Here is an 18,736-nt window from a genome sequence, read left to right on the forward strand (position 1 = left end):
CAGCCCATGGCATAAAGTGGGCTCTTTTCCAACCCTGAGCTCAGGCAGGCTGTCACCTCTAAAGCAGCTAGGGAGGTGTCAGCCCAAGAAAAGGACTGAGACCCAAGCATCAGGTGTTTGGACAAAACCTGGCTTAGGTGGGCTCTCCTTACCCTTGCCTACATCTAAGGACCAAGTGGCCTGGGTGGCCAAATACTAGATCTAGAGCAGGCTGGAGGATGACTCTCCCTCCTAGCCAAGGAATAGTCACCAAGAGGAATCCCAATCTCAAGGCTGTTTGTGGTCCCGGCCCCACCAACTGGCAACCAAAGGAATGTCTATTAGCCCCACGGAAACTGTCTGCAACACGGAGACTGTAGCAGTGGGCACATGAAGAGGTCAGTTATGTCCACCCAGGGGTGGGGGTTGGGCCACTCCTATTCTCTTCATCCCCAGAGATCCCATAAACAAAATGAGTTAGGAGCAAGGAGAGGGCTATTATATATCATGCTTTTAATACAAACTTAAAAAAATCTGGAACAATATAAACTGTACAGATTTGATCAATCTTGTTTTTAAACTAAATCTCTAACACACCAACGTCCCATTCCAAAATATTGCACGACATTCTGAATACAAAACACTTGATTGTATTCCTCCTTCACTAAAGAAAAAAAAGTCACCACCCTGCTCCCCTGGCTCCTCTCCAGTGGCCTCAGTGTCCCTCCCACTCCTAGGGAGACAATTAGAGAATCTTTAGCTCCTGCATTGAGAAAGACATCATTCTGGACTGACAGTTTACATTCTTTACAAGATAATCCATCTTCTGATTTGTTCCTGGGAAAGAGGGATAGAGAGAGGACAGGAAAAGGGGAGAAAAAGGTTTATTCTCCTCTTTTTTTTATTTTAGTTTGTTTTTCCTGAAAAAATATCAATTTCTCTCCTCTTTTTAAGAAAAAACCTTGAAAAGAAAAAATTACGTTTCTTACGTTAGAAATATACATATATTATATATACCTCTTACATTTTACAAATGTAGCAAATTATTCAATACAAACGGACACCAAAAAATGTAAAAAATAAAAAAAAAGTTTTCCTACGAAACCAGGTAAATTAGTGCAGATTCTTTTTTTTCTTAAAAAAAATAAAATTGAAGCAAGAATGTCTAGATTTGAGACGAGACAGACTAAACTGGGTTCAAAAACCCAGTGTAGGAGCCATGCTCCTGAACACACATTTTTCTTCGTATTTCAAGAGACAGGAAGGGATTGGTCTCCCCCTCTCCCTGCATGTGAGAAACAAGCTGGCCTGGGTGTGGGTGGTAACAGTGTGTGCGCACACAGGAGGGGCTGGAAGGGGGATAAGGCAGCATCCAACCTTTCCCAGAGGAGCTATCTGCCTGGGCCTGTCACCTGCACAGGAGCTGAGGACGAGGGAGAGGGTGGCCCAGACTGGGCTGGCCGGAGACATCTACAGGAATGATGGTGCTGGGCTGAGAAGCCAGGGCCTTGCCCTGCTGGGGGAGGTAGAGCTGGTGCCCACTGTAGGGAGGGGAGGACGGCAGTGTTTGTCTGGGCCAGACTCACTGCCACAGCAGTGCCCACTTGGGGTCCCTGGAAGAATGGAGTTGGTGGGGTGGGGTGCCAGGACTTTGGTGCTTTATGGTGATGGAGCCCTGATGCCAAGCACCCCATACCAAAGCACTGTGGCTCAGAAGCTATGCCCTGGGGAAGGGGAGCCAATGCCCTTCTGTGTATCAAGTACACTGGCTGGGAGGGCCCCATGCCTGTCCCACCTGGCCTACCCAGGAGACCATGCCTCACAGCATCCAGGTCCAGGGCAGGCAGGGTAAGGGCAGTGAGAAGGGATGGCAAGAGAGAGGTACCAAGAAACTCAGGCAGGGGCACAAACGCAGTAAAATAACACAACCAAAAGACCAGAAAGTCACAATTCAAGGCTCTGGACTGCCTGCTATAGGCACTGACTCCAAACGCAGGCCCCATCTTCCTGTCCACTCCCCCACCAATGGAACTCAGGTAAGCAGCTCCCTTTCTGGGCTAAGGTTGCACAACAGGGTAACCGAAGTCTAGGGACTTCTCTTAGGCATCAGAGGCTTGGATATTCCTTCTGCCCTTCAGAGCTTTTATATATATATATATATATATATATATACATACATATATATATATATATATATATATACATACATACATACTTTTTTCCTATATATGTGTATGTGTGTGTATTAAATTTTTTTTTTTTTTTTTTTTGGTCAAAAACAAACAAAAGTGCAGATCCCTCTGCAGTCTGGAAACCAGTTCCTTCTGCAGTGCTTTCCCCTGGGAGTGCCTTAGGCTCAGCCGATGCCACCCCCTCCATGTGTACTGCCTTACAAAAGAACTGACAACCCACCCCCAGCCCGTCCCCAACCTCATACATAAATAAGCACTTGCTGCAACCCAGAATCACATCCAGAGGGAAGTTTCACATGGCTTGGAATCCTTTAGAACAGGACAGCAAACCACACACACTCACAGATGTACATGTACACACACACACACACACCTTATCCTCACCTCCCAGCCCACAGCCTCAGGCCCAGGGAAGAAGGGCTGCATGAGAGAAATAGGCCATGCTTATCAACCATGCTGGGTGTCCAGGGTCATGATTATCATCTAGGCCTGGAGGGGATGGTAGATGGGGCCACAAGACTGAGATGAAAGGATTTCAACAAAGTGCTAACCTCCCTGTAGTCACAGACATTAGCTCTTGGGGGAGGATGTCAAGTGGCTAGCTGGCAACTCCCTGTGGCCCAGCCTGAGAGGGAGTGTGGGCTGGGGTCAGACCTATTTGGGTGGTAGGGCTGAAGAAGCCCTGCTGAGGTTGGATGGCTTTGAGTGAGAGGACAGCTGGGGGACAGGCAGTGAAACAACCCAGCCTCTCCCTACTCAGGGGTGGGCTTGGCCCCAGCTGCAGCTCTTCCTTCCCTGTGAGCTTGGACACACCAATCTTAAAAGGAGTGTGAAGGAGGGAGGAGGGAGCAGGGAGCAGCGATTCACATCTGGACCATTTTTAGCACAGGAAGCCACTAATTAAAGATGTTATATAGAAAACTACATGTAAAAAAAAAAAAAAAAAAAAAAAAAAAAAAGAAACAAGAAAAAAAAAAAAAGAAATACAAAACCCAAACCAACCAAATAAATCAAAGGCAGGCAGGAAAATGGTCAGGGGGTTGAGTTACACACAATTCAGTGCTTCAGGAGCCCCCTCCCACTCCATGCCTGAGCTGGATCTTTTTTCTAGAAGTGAGAGTGAGAAGATTGGAAGTCTTTTTGTACAGTTTTCTTTTCCTCTTTTTTTTGGCCTTTCCTCTCCTTTCCTTCCTTTTTTGTGGTCTTGGGTGCTCTTGGCTCCCCAGGGGGATGAGTGTTCAGTTGGCCAACACAACAGGCTGGAATGGCTGACTGGGGTACTGCATGGTGTTGAGGTTGTAGCTCAGGCCTTCCACAAAGGGTGTCTTCTCCAGGAAAAGGCTATTGGTGCCACCTCCAAATACCTGGGCCACATCGAAGCTGCTGCTGTTACAGGTGCTGGCCCCACCACCCCCAAAGGGTGCTGAGGTGCCACTGCCCTGGCCATCAGCTCCATCAAAGAAGAGGCTAGGTGAGCCACCACCGTTGTACACGAACTCCTTGGCATTGGGTGAGAGCTGAGACTGAGGGGCCGGGCTGGCCGTGATGAAGTTCAGTGAATGCATAGACAGAGAGAGGCTCTTGTGCTTCAGCAGGTTGTTGGTGGGCGAGCGGACCATGCGAGGCTGTTGTTGCGGTGGCTGCTGGCCACTTGCCCCACTACTGGCCACGCCCCCACCACTAGATGCCCCACCACCCTTCTTCATCTTGGTAGAGCCAAATTTGGTGGCAGCGAAAGAAGCGGTGGTGAAAGTGATGGGCTGGGCAGAGCGAGGGATAAAGGTGGGGCTGGGCGACTGGCCGAAGGATGGTGATGGGGAGTTGGACAGGGAGCTGTCCTGGCTGCCAATGGGCACAAATACCTGAGCGTCAGGGTTGAAGCTGCTCTTGATCTCCTTGTCCAGCTCTGGGACACCACTGCCCTCACTATCATCCAGATACAGCACTTTCACAGCCCCCTTCTCACCAATCTGGTAGGACACCTCGAAAGGGTCAATCCAGACACTCAGCTCCTCAGGCACATTAGCCCGCACATCCTCTACCGCCAGGCCGCTCCGCTTGGCGGCCAGCTCTACCACAGGGTCCACCATCTCCCCAATGTGGACGCAGCGGAAGCCAGAGCCCTTGAGTGGCTTATCAGGGTACCAGTGGCCTTCATATTTCTTTTTCAAAAGTCGCTCGAGCTCCTCTCCAAACAGGTCTGCACGGCGCCGGGGCAGCTTGTTGTACAAATAGGAGATGATGAAGTTCAGGGCCACTTTGATCTCTAGCTGCATGGTCTTTTCCTAGGTAGAGGATCACTGCAGGTCACGTACACAGGCCAAGGGAAGTGGTTGCAGATGTAAGATGGGCAGACTTGGGCTCCAGATGGTTCTGGGAAATAAGAAGGAGAGGAGTACCATGAATACATATGCAGAAAGGTGAAAGTACAGGAAAACACCAACTTTGGATCACACAGTTCTGGAAGCCCCATTTCCATTCCACCAGTAGCTGGTTCAACTATACAACTGTAGACAAGTTACTTACCTCTGAGTCGTAGTTTTCTCACTAGAAAAATGAGTCTATCATGAAGTTTGAGGATATGAATTGCCTTATGCTGTACTTGGTATTAGTAGACATTTGATAAAGTTATCCATTATTGGGGCTGAGGTTGTGGCTCAGTGGTAGAGCGCTTGCCTAGCATGTGTGAGGCATTGGGTTCAATTCTCAGCACCACGTATAAATAAATAAAGGTCCATTGACAACTAAAAAAAATTAGCTATTATTTAATAATAAAGACAGAGGGATGCTGTTTTCCACTATTATGAGAATTCGGGTCACTGTATGAATGACACACACACCCCAAACAAAAATAAATAAGTGAATAAAAACCCAGGCTCCTAATTCATCAGAAGAAGGGAAGGCCTTCACTGTCTCCGTAATGTCTTGGTGAAGTCATGCCCCCAAACTGTCACAGCTAAGATGTAAGTTTAAAAGTTTTAGTTGTCCTCCTTACATGGAAAGGAATACAGGTCACTGAACATGAAAGAACACTGCCAACTTTTCACTGGGGCTTGGACTCCAGTCATATCCATCTGTCACCCTGGGCCCCATAGGTGTGTATGCTTTCAGGCTCAGTCTGGGTTTGCAGAACTGATGTAAGAACTACAGTGCAACTAAAGCTTCATTTCCATTCAGAGTGCCTCCAAAAATGGGACAAGAGTGTGATCACAGGAAAAAGGCAAGACCTGTCACAACCAGAGTTGTGGGCCAACAAGGGAATTGCCACCCTGGCAAATGGAGGAAAGGAGCAGGAAGCAGGGCCTTGGCGGCCAGCAGAGCATTAAGAGCAGCACTGGTTGGGTGAGGTGGCATGTGCCTGTAATCCCAGCAACTCAGAAGGCAGAGGCAGAAGGATAAAGCCAGCCTCAGCATTAAAAAAAAAAAAAAAGGTTGGGGCTGTACCCCTAGGTTCAATCCCAATACCCACCCCCACACATGCACACAAGAGCAGCACTGGTATGGCCTGAGGGAATCTCTGTAGTTTCTGGAGAAGGTGTAAGTGATGAGGATAATGGCAGAGGGAAGAAATTTTCCATCACCCTAGTCTCCAGCTGGGGACCCATCATCACTGTCTCTGAGGGACTGTCTGACCACCTGTCCTCGGCACTGGATCAGATTTATCAAGTGTTTGGAGATCCTGGGAGCCCAAGATAAACACTCAGATTGTTATTTTGGGACTCTCTCACAGCCAGATCCCACTGAGGTCAAAAAGGTTTGGGTCAGCCTCATGTTTTGGGAACATGATCGAGAAGTCCTAAGAGTGCATGATCCTACTCTCACTTTCTCCAAAAGGGTGGCTCCTGGACTCATGCTCAGGGAGAAAATGAACAAAAAATGGCAATCTCCAAGGGCAAACAGGTCCAAAACATATCCCTAACCAGACCTCTGGGCAAGTCTATGCCACTGAGCTCAGCAGAGATGAGATTGATCCATGACCTGTCAAGGGCAACTTTTGTCCTGTGAAAGACTCAATGTTGGATTTTGATTAAAATTCCTTCTGGTTCCAGTATGAAGTATCCAGGTACTAGCTGTAGGTTTGGGCACGTCTTGAGTTTTCTGAACACCTGCCCCAACACACTTCCCTGTTAATTCTTAGACCTTGGTCCATGGCTCCTAGGAGCACTTTTAGGACTAAATCCCCAGGAAAAAATTCTGGGATGAAAGTATCTGAAAAAATGCACTGTACCAATCTAGAGCACTGAAAGTCAGTAGCTCCATCTGGCCTCTTATTTCAGATCTGAGGAAACAGAGAGGGTCACATGGAGAGTCAGCAGAAATACAGTGACTGTGTCCTCCTCCCAAACCTGCCACAGAATGTTCAGCACTCAGGAAACCCAGGTTTCCTCTTCATCCCAGTCACCAAAAGACTTTGATCTGTAAGTTTCTTTAAATGTCTGTTCATGATCAAAATAGATCATTCCCAGGGTCCTTTTTAGGTTTAAAGAGAAGAATGGTAAAAAGATTAGGGGCTTTGTTTCTGAGGATTGGTTCATTACCAGATACAAAGCTAGCTACAGGACCATGGGACTCCTCCCAAGAATGGAGGCTTTAAAAAAAAAAAAAAAAAAAAAAAAAAGGTGTCTTGCTATGTTGCCTAGGCTGACCTTTAACCTCCTGGGCTCCAGTGATTCTAAGTAGCTGGGATTATAGACGTGCAACATCACACCAGGTTTAAGAATGGAGGTTTGAGCCAGGCATGGTGGCACCCACCACTACTCCCAGCAACTCAGGAGGCTAAGGTAGGAGGAATGTAAGTTTGAGGTTAGCCTCAGCAACTTAGTGAGACCCTGTCTCAAAATAAAAAAATAAGAAGGGCTTAGGGATGTGGTTTAGTGGTTAAGCACCCTTGGGTTCAATCCCCAGGGCTAAAATTAATAAAGGTAGAGCACCCCTGGGTTCAACCCCCAGTATAGTTATAAAAAAAAAAGTCTGGGGAGATAGCTCAGCTGGTAGAGTGCTTGCCTTGCAAGCACAAGGCCCTGAGGTTGATCCCCAGTACCGCAAAAAAAAAAAAAAAAAAACAAAAAAAAAACAAAAAAAAAGGGTTTGAAAGGGCTACCATGGTCAACTAGAGGTATTCAACATGGAGGAAACTAAAAAATTGTGAAGAAAGTTGGCATCAGATCCCAAGAATGGGTTTGGAGTTAAAACAGTGTTTTCAAAGAGTTTTTTGAAAAGTAAAAGACTTGAAGTCAACATGTGACACTTCTGAGGCACCATGTGGCCTCTTAAAATGTACCTCTTGGTATTCCACCCAGACCAAAGGACTTCTATACCTTACTAAGCCTCCTCAGACTTTGCTGTCTAATTGTCTTCCATGTTCACAGCCCTGAACAGTTCAGCCTCAAAATGGGAGCATTTTAAATGCAGGCCAAAGTCATTGGGAAATAAGCCTCCCACCCCAAAATACAATAGAACCACTGTCATCAGCCCTGCCTAGTGAACCATTTTTCTGCAGCATAAGCAACTAAAGCTGCACACCAATTTATACCTCAGTGATGTTGCAGCACATATAAGGAAGTGTATAATGCCACCTTTGCCTCTTTAATTGTAGAACTGGCCAGGCCAGATGGTTGTGGGACGGAACTATACCAAAAGGCTGGATGACCAGAATGAGATTTTCTGCTCTATCAGCTCAGGCTCTAATTTTGACTTCAAGAAGCTTATGGGGCAGAGGATTAAAGCACTGGTACTGTCTGTCTTCAGCTAAAGTTAGCAGTGACCACTGGATGAGTTTTTTTTTTTTTTTTTTTTTTTTTAAACAAAGCTATGGACAATTTCTAGTGCTTATATATAAAATATTTATGAAAGTGTGGTAAGATTATAGTGCTTAGAAATAACTATCCTTCCATAAAAGGAACAAGTAGATTTATTAAGCGGCTGCAGAAAATTCTTGAAATCTTTTCCAACCAAAAGGCTAGAAAGGTGGCAAAAAAAGTGAGGGGAGGCCCAAGTGTTTAATAGCAAAATCCCTTCTTTTGTCAGTGTATTAAAAAGTTTCAAATACAAATTTTGTCCAGTTTCACTAAGAATCTTATCCTCCTACAGAGCGCAGTGGTGGAAGCCTATAATTCCAGTAGACTGAGGCAGGAGGATTTCAAGTTCAAAGCCAGCCTCAGCAACATAGCAAGACACTGTCAAAATAAAACATACACAAGGGTTGGGGATATGGCTCAGGGGTTAAGCGCCCCTGGATTCATTCCTTGTACCAACAAAAACAAAAAGAAAAAACGAGAAAACAAAAACCTCATCTTCCTGAACCTGCTTACTTTCAGATACAAAGTAGTTAAACCTGGATTCAGATCCGTGTTGATTTGCGTTTTAAACAGTAATTTTAAAGACAAAGATTGGGTGAGATACACCCTTAGCCCTTTTAATTTTACTTTGCAACAGGGTCTTGCTAAATTGCCCAGACTGGCCTCGAATTTGGGGACCTTCCAGCTTCAGTAGGGATTACAGGAGGAGGCAAGAAGGTCTTTTGTTTTTGTTGTTCTTTTAGTTAAACACGGCAGCAGAGTATACTCTGAAATATTTATATAAACATGGAGTACATCTTATTCTAATTAGTAAGAGAAGCAAGATTTTTAAGGAAAAAAGCAGTTGTGTTTTAAAAAGGGCTGAAGGGACAATGGTGAAAAGAATCTACTGGGCCCCGAATACATAAAAATACTCAGGCACCTGAAACCCTTACATCCAAATCCTCCTACAATCAAGCACTACAGGATTCAAATAAAGGAGGTTCTCGAGTTGAGCAAGGCGCGGAGGGGTTACAGCCAGCCCCCGTGACCCCCGCCCCACCGGCGGCGCGGGCCGAACGCTTCCAGGGCTCGTGCTGACCGCGCCCCGCTGGGTCTCACCACCCCCCAGACGCGGCCCCGGGCATCACTGGGCGCGATCCGCAGGGCTCCCCCACGGCAGGGCGCTCCGGGCTCCTCCGAGGCCAGGAGGGCGCAAGGCGGGCGGAGGCCGGCGCCGCGCGCTCGGCACCCTGGGACCCACAGTCCCCAGGCAGCTCGGGCGCGCCGACGCGTGACCTACTTCTGCGCATACTACGCTTCCTGCGCCCTCCACGGGGGCCGGCCGCCGGACCACGCATGCCCGGCAGGGGGACTGGCCGAGGGTCGGGAGCAGAGGAAAAGTTTCCGACGCACATGCGCGCTGCGCGGCAGGCGCCCCCTCCCACCGCCCGAGACAGTTCGTCCAAATCTACCCACAAGGCCAGCTCGCTGTTCGTACCACCCACCGCGTCCGTCCGTGGGGCCGAACTTTCCCAGCTCTCTTCAGAGCCTCCCAGGACTGCTGAATTAGGGACCTGCTCCCAATGAGTTTTTTCTGGGCGAAGCGGGTGGGCTGGGATAGACGAGGCCTCGTCCTCCCACCCACAGCCCTGCCGCTGAATCGGAATTCCATGGGCTGGGCAGCCGCTGTCTGGGGTTGCTGTAGGGACAGACGGTGGAGTCAAAGAGAAAGGAGCCCTTCCCACTTACGGCCCTGTAGGCTTGGCGCCAGCACCCCACAGTCGGGAAAGGGGAAAAGCAGGAATTGGACCCAGTTCTGTTGGTAATCAGAAGGCCGGAAGCCAGTGGGGCCCAACCTCACCGCACTTCTAATCCAAGTCTGACTAACCAGGCCCGGGTCAGGGAAAAGGGAAAAGGTTCTCGGCTGGGAAAGAAAAACCTGCATATCTGAAACCTGAACACCTTCTAATATTTAAAATTCGGTGTGAGTCTCCTCCCACTGCAAGGCCTACCCTACGACCAGACTTACCAGATCTTCTGCAAAGCTCCCCTACAGGGTGTTAAACCTCCCTAATCCGGCCTCCCACACAAGCTGCTTTTCCCAATGCTTAAGAGAGGGACGGGGGCCGCCGCGCCAAGAAAGCATAGGGATGTTTTTCTGCTGGGAAACAGATGAGGGACCTACTCCCAGGTAGGGTGGGTAGGAAGGTGGAAAAACGATAGGTTAGAGTAGGCACTCCAAACCCTGTCTGCTCGTCCCCACGTTGAATCCCAATGTGTGGGTTTCGGTTGCTTCAAGGGGAGGAGAGGGTCGGCCGGCGGTGCTTTCTGTTTGTTCCCTCCTGCCCCTCCCCACATATCTGGTCAAGGGCACAATCCATTCTCTGGACTGGAAAAGGAGTTTAGGAGTAGGGCCCTTGCTCCCAGGGACCCCAAGGAGATCAAGTAAAATCCACTAGCTGGCCTAGTCCCACGGGTACTTTTTACCATCCAGTTTTCCCTTAAAGCCCAGAAGATAAAGAGCTCAAGCTGAAATGAATTCTGGCTGAGTGCTTCAAGGGCAGTTCCCTCTAATCAGTCCCATCGCCAAAAAAAGGAGTGTTCAACCTCCATCCCTCAGGCTCCACAGGACCAGAAATAAACCATCTTAATAATTACCAACTCCATTCCCGGCACACGGGAAAAGAAGCAGAAAAAGGAGGCCTGGATCCCCTTCCTTCCTCTCATTTATTTAACGGTGGTGGTAGGAGGTATGTTTCTTTGGGGAATAAGAAAAAACTAGCGAGTATCTGGGATATAAGAACCGGGAGAGGAGGAGGGGAGGAAACGCACTCCACCCAGGAGAGGCCACTCTTGCAACCGGGAGAGAAGGGTGCTCTGGGTACCGCAGGATCGGAGGCAGAGAGAAGAGGAGCAAGGGGAAAGGTGGGCGGTTCTAAAAGGAAGATAGAAGGGGCGAGGAAAATGCTGGCCCGGCGGCGGAGGGGGTGACAGCGACGTGGAGTGTCCAGCAAAGCCAAGAGCGGGAGTGGGGCGGGGTGGGGCAGGCCGTCCGGCCGGTGGGTGTCAGCGTGGGCCCCCCGTCCGCATGCCCCGCACTCACTCGGGTCTCCGCGCGGCGGGATGGGTAGCCGGTCGCCGGGTGTCTTCTCCTGCCAGGGTGGTCCTGGGCGCGGGGCGGAGGGCGCTCTCCTTGCTCTTCCCGGGGCTGCGAGGCCGGGGCCGATGTGTCCTTTTCGTCGTTGAGGGCTGGGAGAGAGGAGGAGGTTACGGCTATGACTCCTAATATAATTCTTTCGGCTTTTTTGGAGGTCGGACTCGGCGACAGGGGACGGACGGACCGCAGGCAGGCCGACCGGCGGCGACAGCACTGGGATGGCGGACCAGAGGGCGGCTCGCGTCGCGGGGCGGAGGACGGACTGGCTGTAGCCGGCGGACGGCCCGGCCCTTCTGGCCCCGCGCCGCTGGAGCCACTAGCTTATCTCCACCCGCGACCCGCACCCTCCCGCGCCCCGGCCAGAAGTGAGCAAAGTCAATGAAAAGTTTCACCCTTAGCAACCCTGCGCATGGATCCGGCTTCCCCACCCCTGCGTGATGCGTCCCTCCGCCCGGCGGGGCGGGGCGGGGCGCCGGGCCGGGACTACTTCCCCGCCGGCCCGCGGCTTAACCCTTTCGGGGCCCGCTGCCGGCTGGGCGTGGGGCGCAGGCGTAGGCTCAGGGGCTCGCTCTCCTAGACCTCGCGCCGCCACCTCCTCAGCAAGACTGTCTGCCTTCCCTGCCCCATCACAACACCGCCGCACTCTATTTTCTTCCGGCCCCAAACCACTCTCTGAACTCGTGCCTGTAGGGGTGCTAGGTAGACGGGGAGCTCCGTGAGGACAGGAGCCGGGCGGGACACGACCGGCTGTTGGTGAATGTCGAGGAGAGGGGCGGGCACAGCGTGACCCCTGCCTTCTCCGACCCTGCACCTGCCCGGGCGCCCGCGCGCATTTACGTTTGTCCGAACCATTTCCCACCGAAGCCACTTGGCGCGCCCCTCCAGCTCTAGGCGTCTGTCCCCGCCGCGCTTGCCCAGTTACGGCCTCCCTGGGTGGGCGAGCTGGGGGCACCTAGTGAACTCTGGAAACCTTTCGGACCTGAACTCGCATTGGTCTGAGTCTTCCGAGTGCGGCACGCCTCGTCTCCGGACGCGAAAAGTCGAAAGGAGGGCGAGGGGGAATCGGGCCGGGGGCACGTTGGGCGGGAGCAGGCCGATGCCAGGCACGAGTAACCTCTGACACCCGGGTTCCCCGTGCGGGGAGAGGGCCAGCGCCGGCTCCACGCAGGCGCGCGAGCGCAGCCCCCAAGTCGACGCCCCAGTTTGCTCTCCCCGCTGGTGACCCCACAAGAGGAACCAAAGAACCACGCTTCTAGGAAGAGTCCTGCGGCGTGGCGACCGGCTCGCGCATCCGACGGTCCCTCAGGCGGCGAAGCAAGACCTTCCGAACCTGGGGCTGGGCACGCGTCCCGGCCCTCTGCCCGGATCTTGGCGGTGCAGACCACTCTGCTTCTTTGTGACAGTAGGGGACACAGAGTCGGGGGGTAAGGAGGTCTTTGGGGTCAGACGGACAGGACTGCTGGACGGCGAGGCCCGGAGCCCTGGGGGGCTTGCGCAGACATCTCTGATGGCCCACTCCCCAGTCCCCCCCCCCCCCCCGCCTTTATTCTCATTCCTGACGGTTCTGAACCAACGGCGACATCCGAACCAACGTGGGGTGGTGAGATCGGAAAGTTTCCGGTTACGGAAGTTTGCATTTTATTTTCCTTGATCACTTTTTTTGGCAAGGACAGAACGATAGCGTAGGGGTTTAAATGTGTTCTTGACAGCAGCAGAGAAACAGCGGGCTGGAGGGCAAACTCCACAGAGACCGGGAGGTGGGAGGGAGCCAGAGGGCGACAGCCCCCATCCCCCACACGCAGAGCGCTCCACCCTGGGGCACCTCCAGGGGACTACTTGCCGCGTGCGTCAGCAAGTGGCTGCGCGTCAAACACACGCCCCCTCCGCCTTTCTCCGCTTCACCCTCCAGTTCTTTCTCCTCCCCTCCCCAGTTCGCGCGTTCCACCTCGGTAGTGAGACTCAACCCACTACAGGTCCCCAAGCACTGAAAGCTAAAAATATAGCGGGCATGTTAGCAACAGCCTTTTCATTGGTTGGCGGTGGGGCGAGGCGCCAGCGGATTGGGTCTTGCATGTAACCGCTAGGACTGCGCCCTGGCGAGGATGCTCTTTGAGCAGTGGGACGCAACAAGGGATGCTGGTATTTGTAGTCATTAATAAGAGCCCTGGAAATAGCTGTTTGCATCCAAGTTTTGCTACTGTGTGATCTTGATTTAATGCAACAAGTCTTACATCACCAACCTTAATTTCCTCGTGTATAAAAATGGAGATCATGTGGGGGATTAAATGGTCCTGTATGTAAAAACCTGGATCAAATAGTTTTTTATTTTGTTTTGTATTGTTTTGTACCAGGGATTGAACCCAGGGGCGCTAACTCTGAACTGCATCTTTTCTTTCTTTTTTTTTTTTTTAAGAGACAGGGTCTCGCTAAATTGATGAGGCTGGCCTTGAACTTGTGATCCTCCTGCCTCTCTCCCGCCAGCCCCACCACGCCCTGAGCCGCTGGGACTGCAGGCGAGCGCCACCGCACCCGACTCAAACAATTTTTCTCTTAACTTCACCAGCCGTTTTGACCAAACTGCATCCTCCATGTCCTGCACTCAGTCGGCGTGTATGCCCCAATGGGAAACCTTTCAGAACAGAAGGATGAGAAAGGTGAGGATGAGTTGTCCCAGGGTATCTCAGGAAGGAGGAGCCGAGTACTTAAAAACAGGAGCTCTCAGGCTGAGGGAGGGCGAACTAGGAGGAACGCAGTTTCTGCGTTAGTGCTTTGATTTGAACCGGTCCTACAGTGCTGGAAACTCCAGCACTGAGCAACATCACTAAAACAAAATAGAGAGATCCAGCCTCCTTGCAAACCTGGAATTCTGCGTTAAAGTGTTAGCATATAAATAGAATAAGATAAAATAGGAAAAAAGTTAATCACCCTTCTTAACTATTGATGGCTCCATCTAGCATCTGGTGAGGTGGAAGTTTTCCTCTTCCCAACATGTGATTTCATCTTGCTTACTTGTGAGACGAATTCCTACTCAAGCATTCCTGATTCCCCTCCCATTTTGAGTAATCATATATCTAAAGGTACACACCATGCTTTCAAAATGGTGAACTTTAGAAGCCAGTGTGTGGAGGGTGGAGGGCAGGGGTGACTCCCCTGTCTGAGAATAAAGCAAGTTATGCTAGATGTTTTGGTGTCCGTGACAAGTCAGGTCGGTCATCCCAATTAACTCTCAGGATGATTCACTCTCTCACATGCACATGCCAGGATGAGAAATTTTGTATTATTTCTTTGAAGTTATCCAAGAAACCTCGTTTCTCAGTTTGATTTTTTGGATCCACTGCTGCAACTGGGCAGGAGCAAATAGCTACAACACAAACTGGGGAAGAGTGGGTGACTGCAGAGGCAAATGGTTTGCTAGTTTTTCACCAAGACTGTAAATTCTAGTAAACAAGGGAAGAGAACAAACCTGCATTTGCTAAGACACTAAAATTCAGTGTTCAAATAAGTAATATTTTAGCCTTGGTGGAAGCTACTTGGGGATAGAGTTGATAAGAAACTGAACATCTAAGTAAAGATGGAAATAATTTCAGTTTTTAAGGCAGGAAATTTCCAACCAAGATAAAGGACTATTTCACTTTTATGTCTTAACTTCAAATTATTTTTACAAAGATATAGGTTGGGCCAGCTGCAGCGGCTTGGGAGGCTGAGGCAGGAGGGTCACAAATTGCAAGCCAGCCTCAGCAACTTAGCCAAGCACTAAGCAGCTTAGTGAGACCTTGTCTCAAAATGAAAAAGGGCTGGGGATGTGACCTAGTGGTTAAGTTCCCCTGGTTCAATCCCTGCTTTTTTTTTTTTTTTTTTTTTTTATTGTTGTTGTTTTTTGGTTTTGTTTTTTTTTTTTAAAGAAGAAAAAAACCAAAGATACAGGTTGGGCCATGTATAGTGGCACACACTTGTAATCTAGGCGATGCTGGAGGTTGAAGCAGAATGATCACAAGTTTCAGGCCAACCTGAGCAATTTAGTGAGACCCTGTCTCAAAATGAAAAAGGACTTGGGATATGGCTGAGTACTTAAGCATCCCTGGGTTCAATCCCCAGTTCAGTTTGAGTCCCTGGGAAGTTCATTTCTTTAATTTAGAGGCTGCTAATTGGCAAATCAAGATTCACATATGGTGGATACATTTCCTTGGCATATATGGATATCTGAGGGTTTAAAAGTGAGTTGCCAAAATTTAAAAATTAGGATATTGCACAAAAATACTTTGCCTCTTGTTCTAAATTCAAAGTGGTGACACTGGGCATTCAGACTGGCAGCAATTTTCTGCTGCTGAGTAGCATTTGTCTCCTAGTTTGACCAGCTTTCTGGCTCCCTAAGGTCCTCACCACTCCCTATTGTCTTCCAGACACTGAGACTGAGAGTAATATACCACTTAAAAATCACAGTTGGAGGGCTGGGCTGTGGCTCAGTGGTAGAGCCCTTGCCTAGCATGTGTGAGGCACTGGGTTCAATTCTCAGCACCACGTATAAATAAGTGAATAAAGTAATGGTCCATCAACAACTAAAAAAGATAAAAAAAAAAAATCCCAGGTGGAGCTGGGTGTGGTGGTGCACACCTGTAATCCCAGGAACTCAGGAAGTTGAGGCAGGATCACAAGTTCAAAGCCAGTCACAGCAATTTAGCAAGGCCCTAAACAATTTAGCGAGACACTGTCTGAAAGAATAAAAAAGGGCTGGACATGTAGTTCAGTGGTTAAGAACCCCTGGGTTCAATCCCTGGTACCAGAAAACAAAACAAAAACTTAAAACATAAATAAAAATCACGTTGGATTATTTTATATTTTATTTTTTGGCAGTACTGGGGATTGAACGTGTTCTATCCCTGCTCTTGGCTTTGGGCTATTTTCCCAACATCCTTCCATTTTTTTGTGGTACTGGAGATTGAACCCAAGGGGTGCTTTACCACCTATATGCTAGGCAAAGCATTCTACTACTGGGCTACATCTCTAGCTCCATGCCTTCTTTTTTAGTCAGTTTTATTACTCCCTTAGATTCCCAGGTCCGTGAGGTCTTTTTTGTTCCAGTATTAGGGAACCCAAGCATGCCTTGCCATTGAACTATATACCCGGCCCTTTTTATTTTTCATTTTGAGACAGAGTCTTGATAAATTGCCGAGTCTCACTAAGTTACCCAGGCTGGCTTCAAACCTGTGATCCTCCTACCTCAGCCTCCTGAGTCACAGGATTACAGGTGTTTTATATATATATATATAAAACATTTATCGTACATATATATATATATATATATATATAACATTTATTGTTTTCTTGGTCTCTGATGATCAGAAAGAAAACCAAGAATGGCATTATGAAATTGAATGACAGAAGAGTTAATATCTGTGGAATTAACTGGTCTAGGATAAACGGCCCACTGCCCACTCAGTGTGGAAAGGGCATGCCCTTTGAGATCCTCCTTGGTATTGAGCTTTAACTCTCTTGGAGGCATTGTAGAAGCATACTGAGGCTGGTGGAGCACAGCTAAATGATGTTTGGCAGAGTACTTGTACATCATGTGCCTAGGCCCTGGGTTTGATTCCTGGTACCAGCAGCGGGGAAAAAAGCAATTGAAAAAGAAAAAACAAAAAACAAAACTGGTTTAGCATGGTGGTGCACACCTGTAATCCCAGCAACTCAAGATACTGAGGCAGGAGTATTGTAAATTAGAGGCCAGCCTTGGAAATTTAGGAATCCCTGTCTCTTAAATTAAATAAATTTAAAGAACTAGAGGATGTGGCTTAAAGGTAAAGAGCCCCTGGTTTGGATCTCCAGTACAAAATTTTAAAAAAGCAAAACAAGATTTTTGATTTCTTATTACATACTAAAACTGTAGTTACTGTAGAATCAATTGCAAATTTTAATTATAATCTGAAGATGACCTGGTCTTTGCCCCTCTTTTCACATACCTTAAGTCCCATCTGATATTTTTTTGGTACTGGGGATTGAATCCAGGGAAGCTTAACCATTGAGCTACATACCCAGCCCTTTTTATTTTTTGAGGGTAAGGTCTTGCTGAACTGCTGAGGCTGGCCTCAAATTTGTGATCCTCCTGCCTCAACCTTCAGAGGCACTGGAATTACAGGTGGGTGTCATTGTGCCTCGCTCTCCACCTGATACTTTAGAACTGCTTGGAGTTCCTGGAGTACATAGCCCTGTACAGGACTGCCTTCACTGAGACTTGTCCCCACACAAGTGCTCTCATCTGCCCACCCACCCCCTCTGCCTGCCAAGTTCCTATACTTCAAAGCTCAGTTAATTATCTTGCTTCCGGGACTTCAGTTATTCATTCAACATTGAACACCCACAGTCTGCTGGGCAGAACACAGCCAAGTAGGTGACAGTCAATAATCATTAAATGCTTCAAAGAAACACATAAGAGTTCTATGTGGGAGAAGAAGGCAAGTTAGATTGGGGATTGGGAGATATCTGGGAAAATCTTTGGTCAGGTCTAAAGGATGAGGCGGTAGATGAGCGAAACCACTGTGGGGGCTAGGGTGGGAGAGCATCACAGAAAAATCAGTAGGTTAAAAAAAAAATTAGGAGCAGAACCTGGCACGTGCGGCACAAGCCTGTAATATCAGTGGCTGGGGAGGCTGAGGTAGGAGGATCTTGAGTTCAAAGCCAGCCTCAGCAAAAGTGAGGCGCTAAGCAACTCAAGGAAACCGTCTCTGAATAAAATACAAAATAGGGCTGCAGATGTGGCTTAGTGGCCAAGTGTCCCTGTTTTCGTTTAGTCACTGTTTTTATTTTGTTCAAAACAAAAACAAAAAATAGGGGCAGAAAGGAAAGCTGAAGAACTGAAAAGGAGTCCCAGTGTGTGGAGAGTGGTGACAGAGGATGGGACAGCAGTGAGGAGTGTAAAGCACAGGAGTGGTAGAGAGCCCTGGAAAAACCTCCAGGATTACCTTTTTTCTCCCCAGCACTGGGGATGGAGCCCAGGGCCTCATGGATATTTAGCAAAGGCTACCACTGAGCTCTTCCCCTGCAGGATATCTTTAGCACTATGGGTAAGACATACCCTGCCTTCCTGAGGTGCCCCTTAAGCTAGGCCAAGAACCCTTCCTTAGTGCATCCTCTGGGTCGTACTGGGACTGTCTCTGTTACAAACACTGCTCAACCCCAAGACAGAGACTAAATTTTGGACATTAAATACATCATAAATAATGTTTGGTTGACATAGACCAAAACTCTGAATCAGAAGTTGGTAGACTCATTTCTTTCCTTGTCTTTGGTACTAAGTGGCAGTATAAACTTGGGCCAAGTCCCTGGATTTCTCAGGGCCTGATGCCCTTTTCAAATCTATGACTGGACATATAAAACTATCTCCTCAGCAGGCAGTAATGATAATCTGAACTTGTGCATAGTGTTGTTAAATATTTCTTAACTGAAACTTAAATATACATCTTTGAAGTATACATATGCACTTTATGAAACAAACCAAGTTGATTTTCCCTAATTCAATTTATCATTCTCTTCATCATTATTGTAACCATCTCTTCAGTTCAAAATTAAAGTAGAATAGGAAGGAAAAAATAATTTCTAAAAATGATTTTTACTTAGAATGAAAGGCATGGGTG

The 18,736-nt window shown here is 48.5% G+C and overlaps 1 protein-coding gene and 1 long non-coding RNA gene across 3 annotated transcripts; one reads left to right on the forward strand and one right to left on the reverse strand.

Annotated features, from left to right (window-relative positions):
• Positions 1 to 472: 472 nt before the first annotated feature.
• Positions 473 to 13,408, reverse strand: TOB2 (transducer of ERBB2, 2). 2 transcript variants are annotated; one of them, XM_079141203.1, is made up of 3 exons: positions 12,088 to 13,408; positions 11,055 to 11,200; positions 473 to 4,544 (listed from the first exon to the last, which is right to left on the reverse strand). In XM_079141203.1, the coding sequence occupies exon 3, from the start codon at positions 4,445 to 4,447 to the stop codon at positions 3,410 to 3,412; it is 1,038 nt and encodes a 345-aa protein (XP_078997329.1). In that variant the 5' UTR covers positions 4,448 to 4,544; positions 11,055 to 11,200; positions 12,088 to 13,408; the 3' UTR covers positions 473 to 3,409. The 2 variants fall into 2 exon arrangements, with proteins under 2 accessions (XP_078997329.1, XP_078997328.1); XM_079141202.1 differs by lacking the exon at positions 12,088 to 13,408 and adding an exon at positions 11,940 to 12,081.
• On the forward strand, positions 9,813 to 11,321 carry LOC306661903. The gene is made up of 2 exons (XR_013764005.1): positions 9,813 to 10,701; positions 11,263 to 11,321. It is a non-coding gene; the product is annotated as an uncharacterized lncRNA (long non-coding RNA).
• Positions 13,409 to 18,736: the final 5,328 nt, after the last annotated feature.

The sequence above is a fragment of the Sciurus vulgaris genome (genome assembly GCF_902686455.1).
Source record: "Sciurus vulgaris genome assembly, chromosome: 5".
NCBI classification, from domain to species: domain Eukaryota; kingdom Metazoa; phylum Chordata; class Mammalia; order Rodentia; family Sciuridae; genus Sciurus; species Sciurus vulgaris.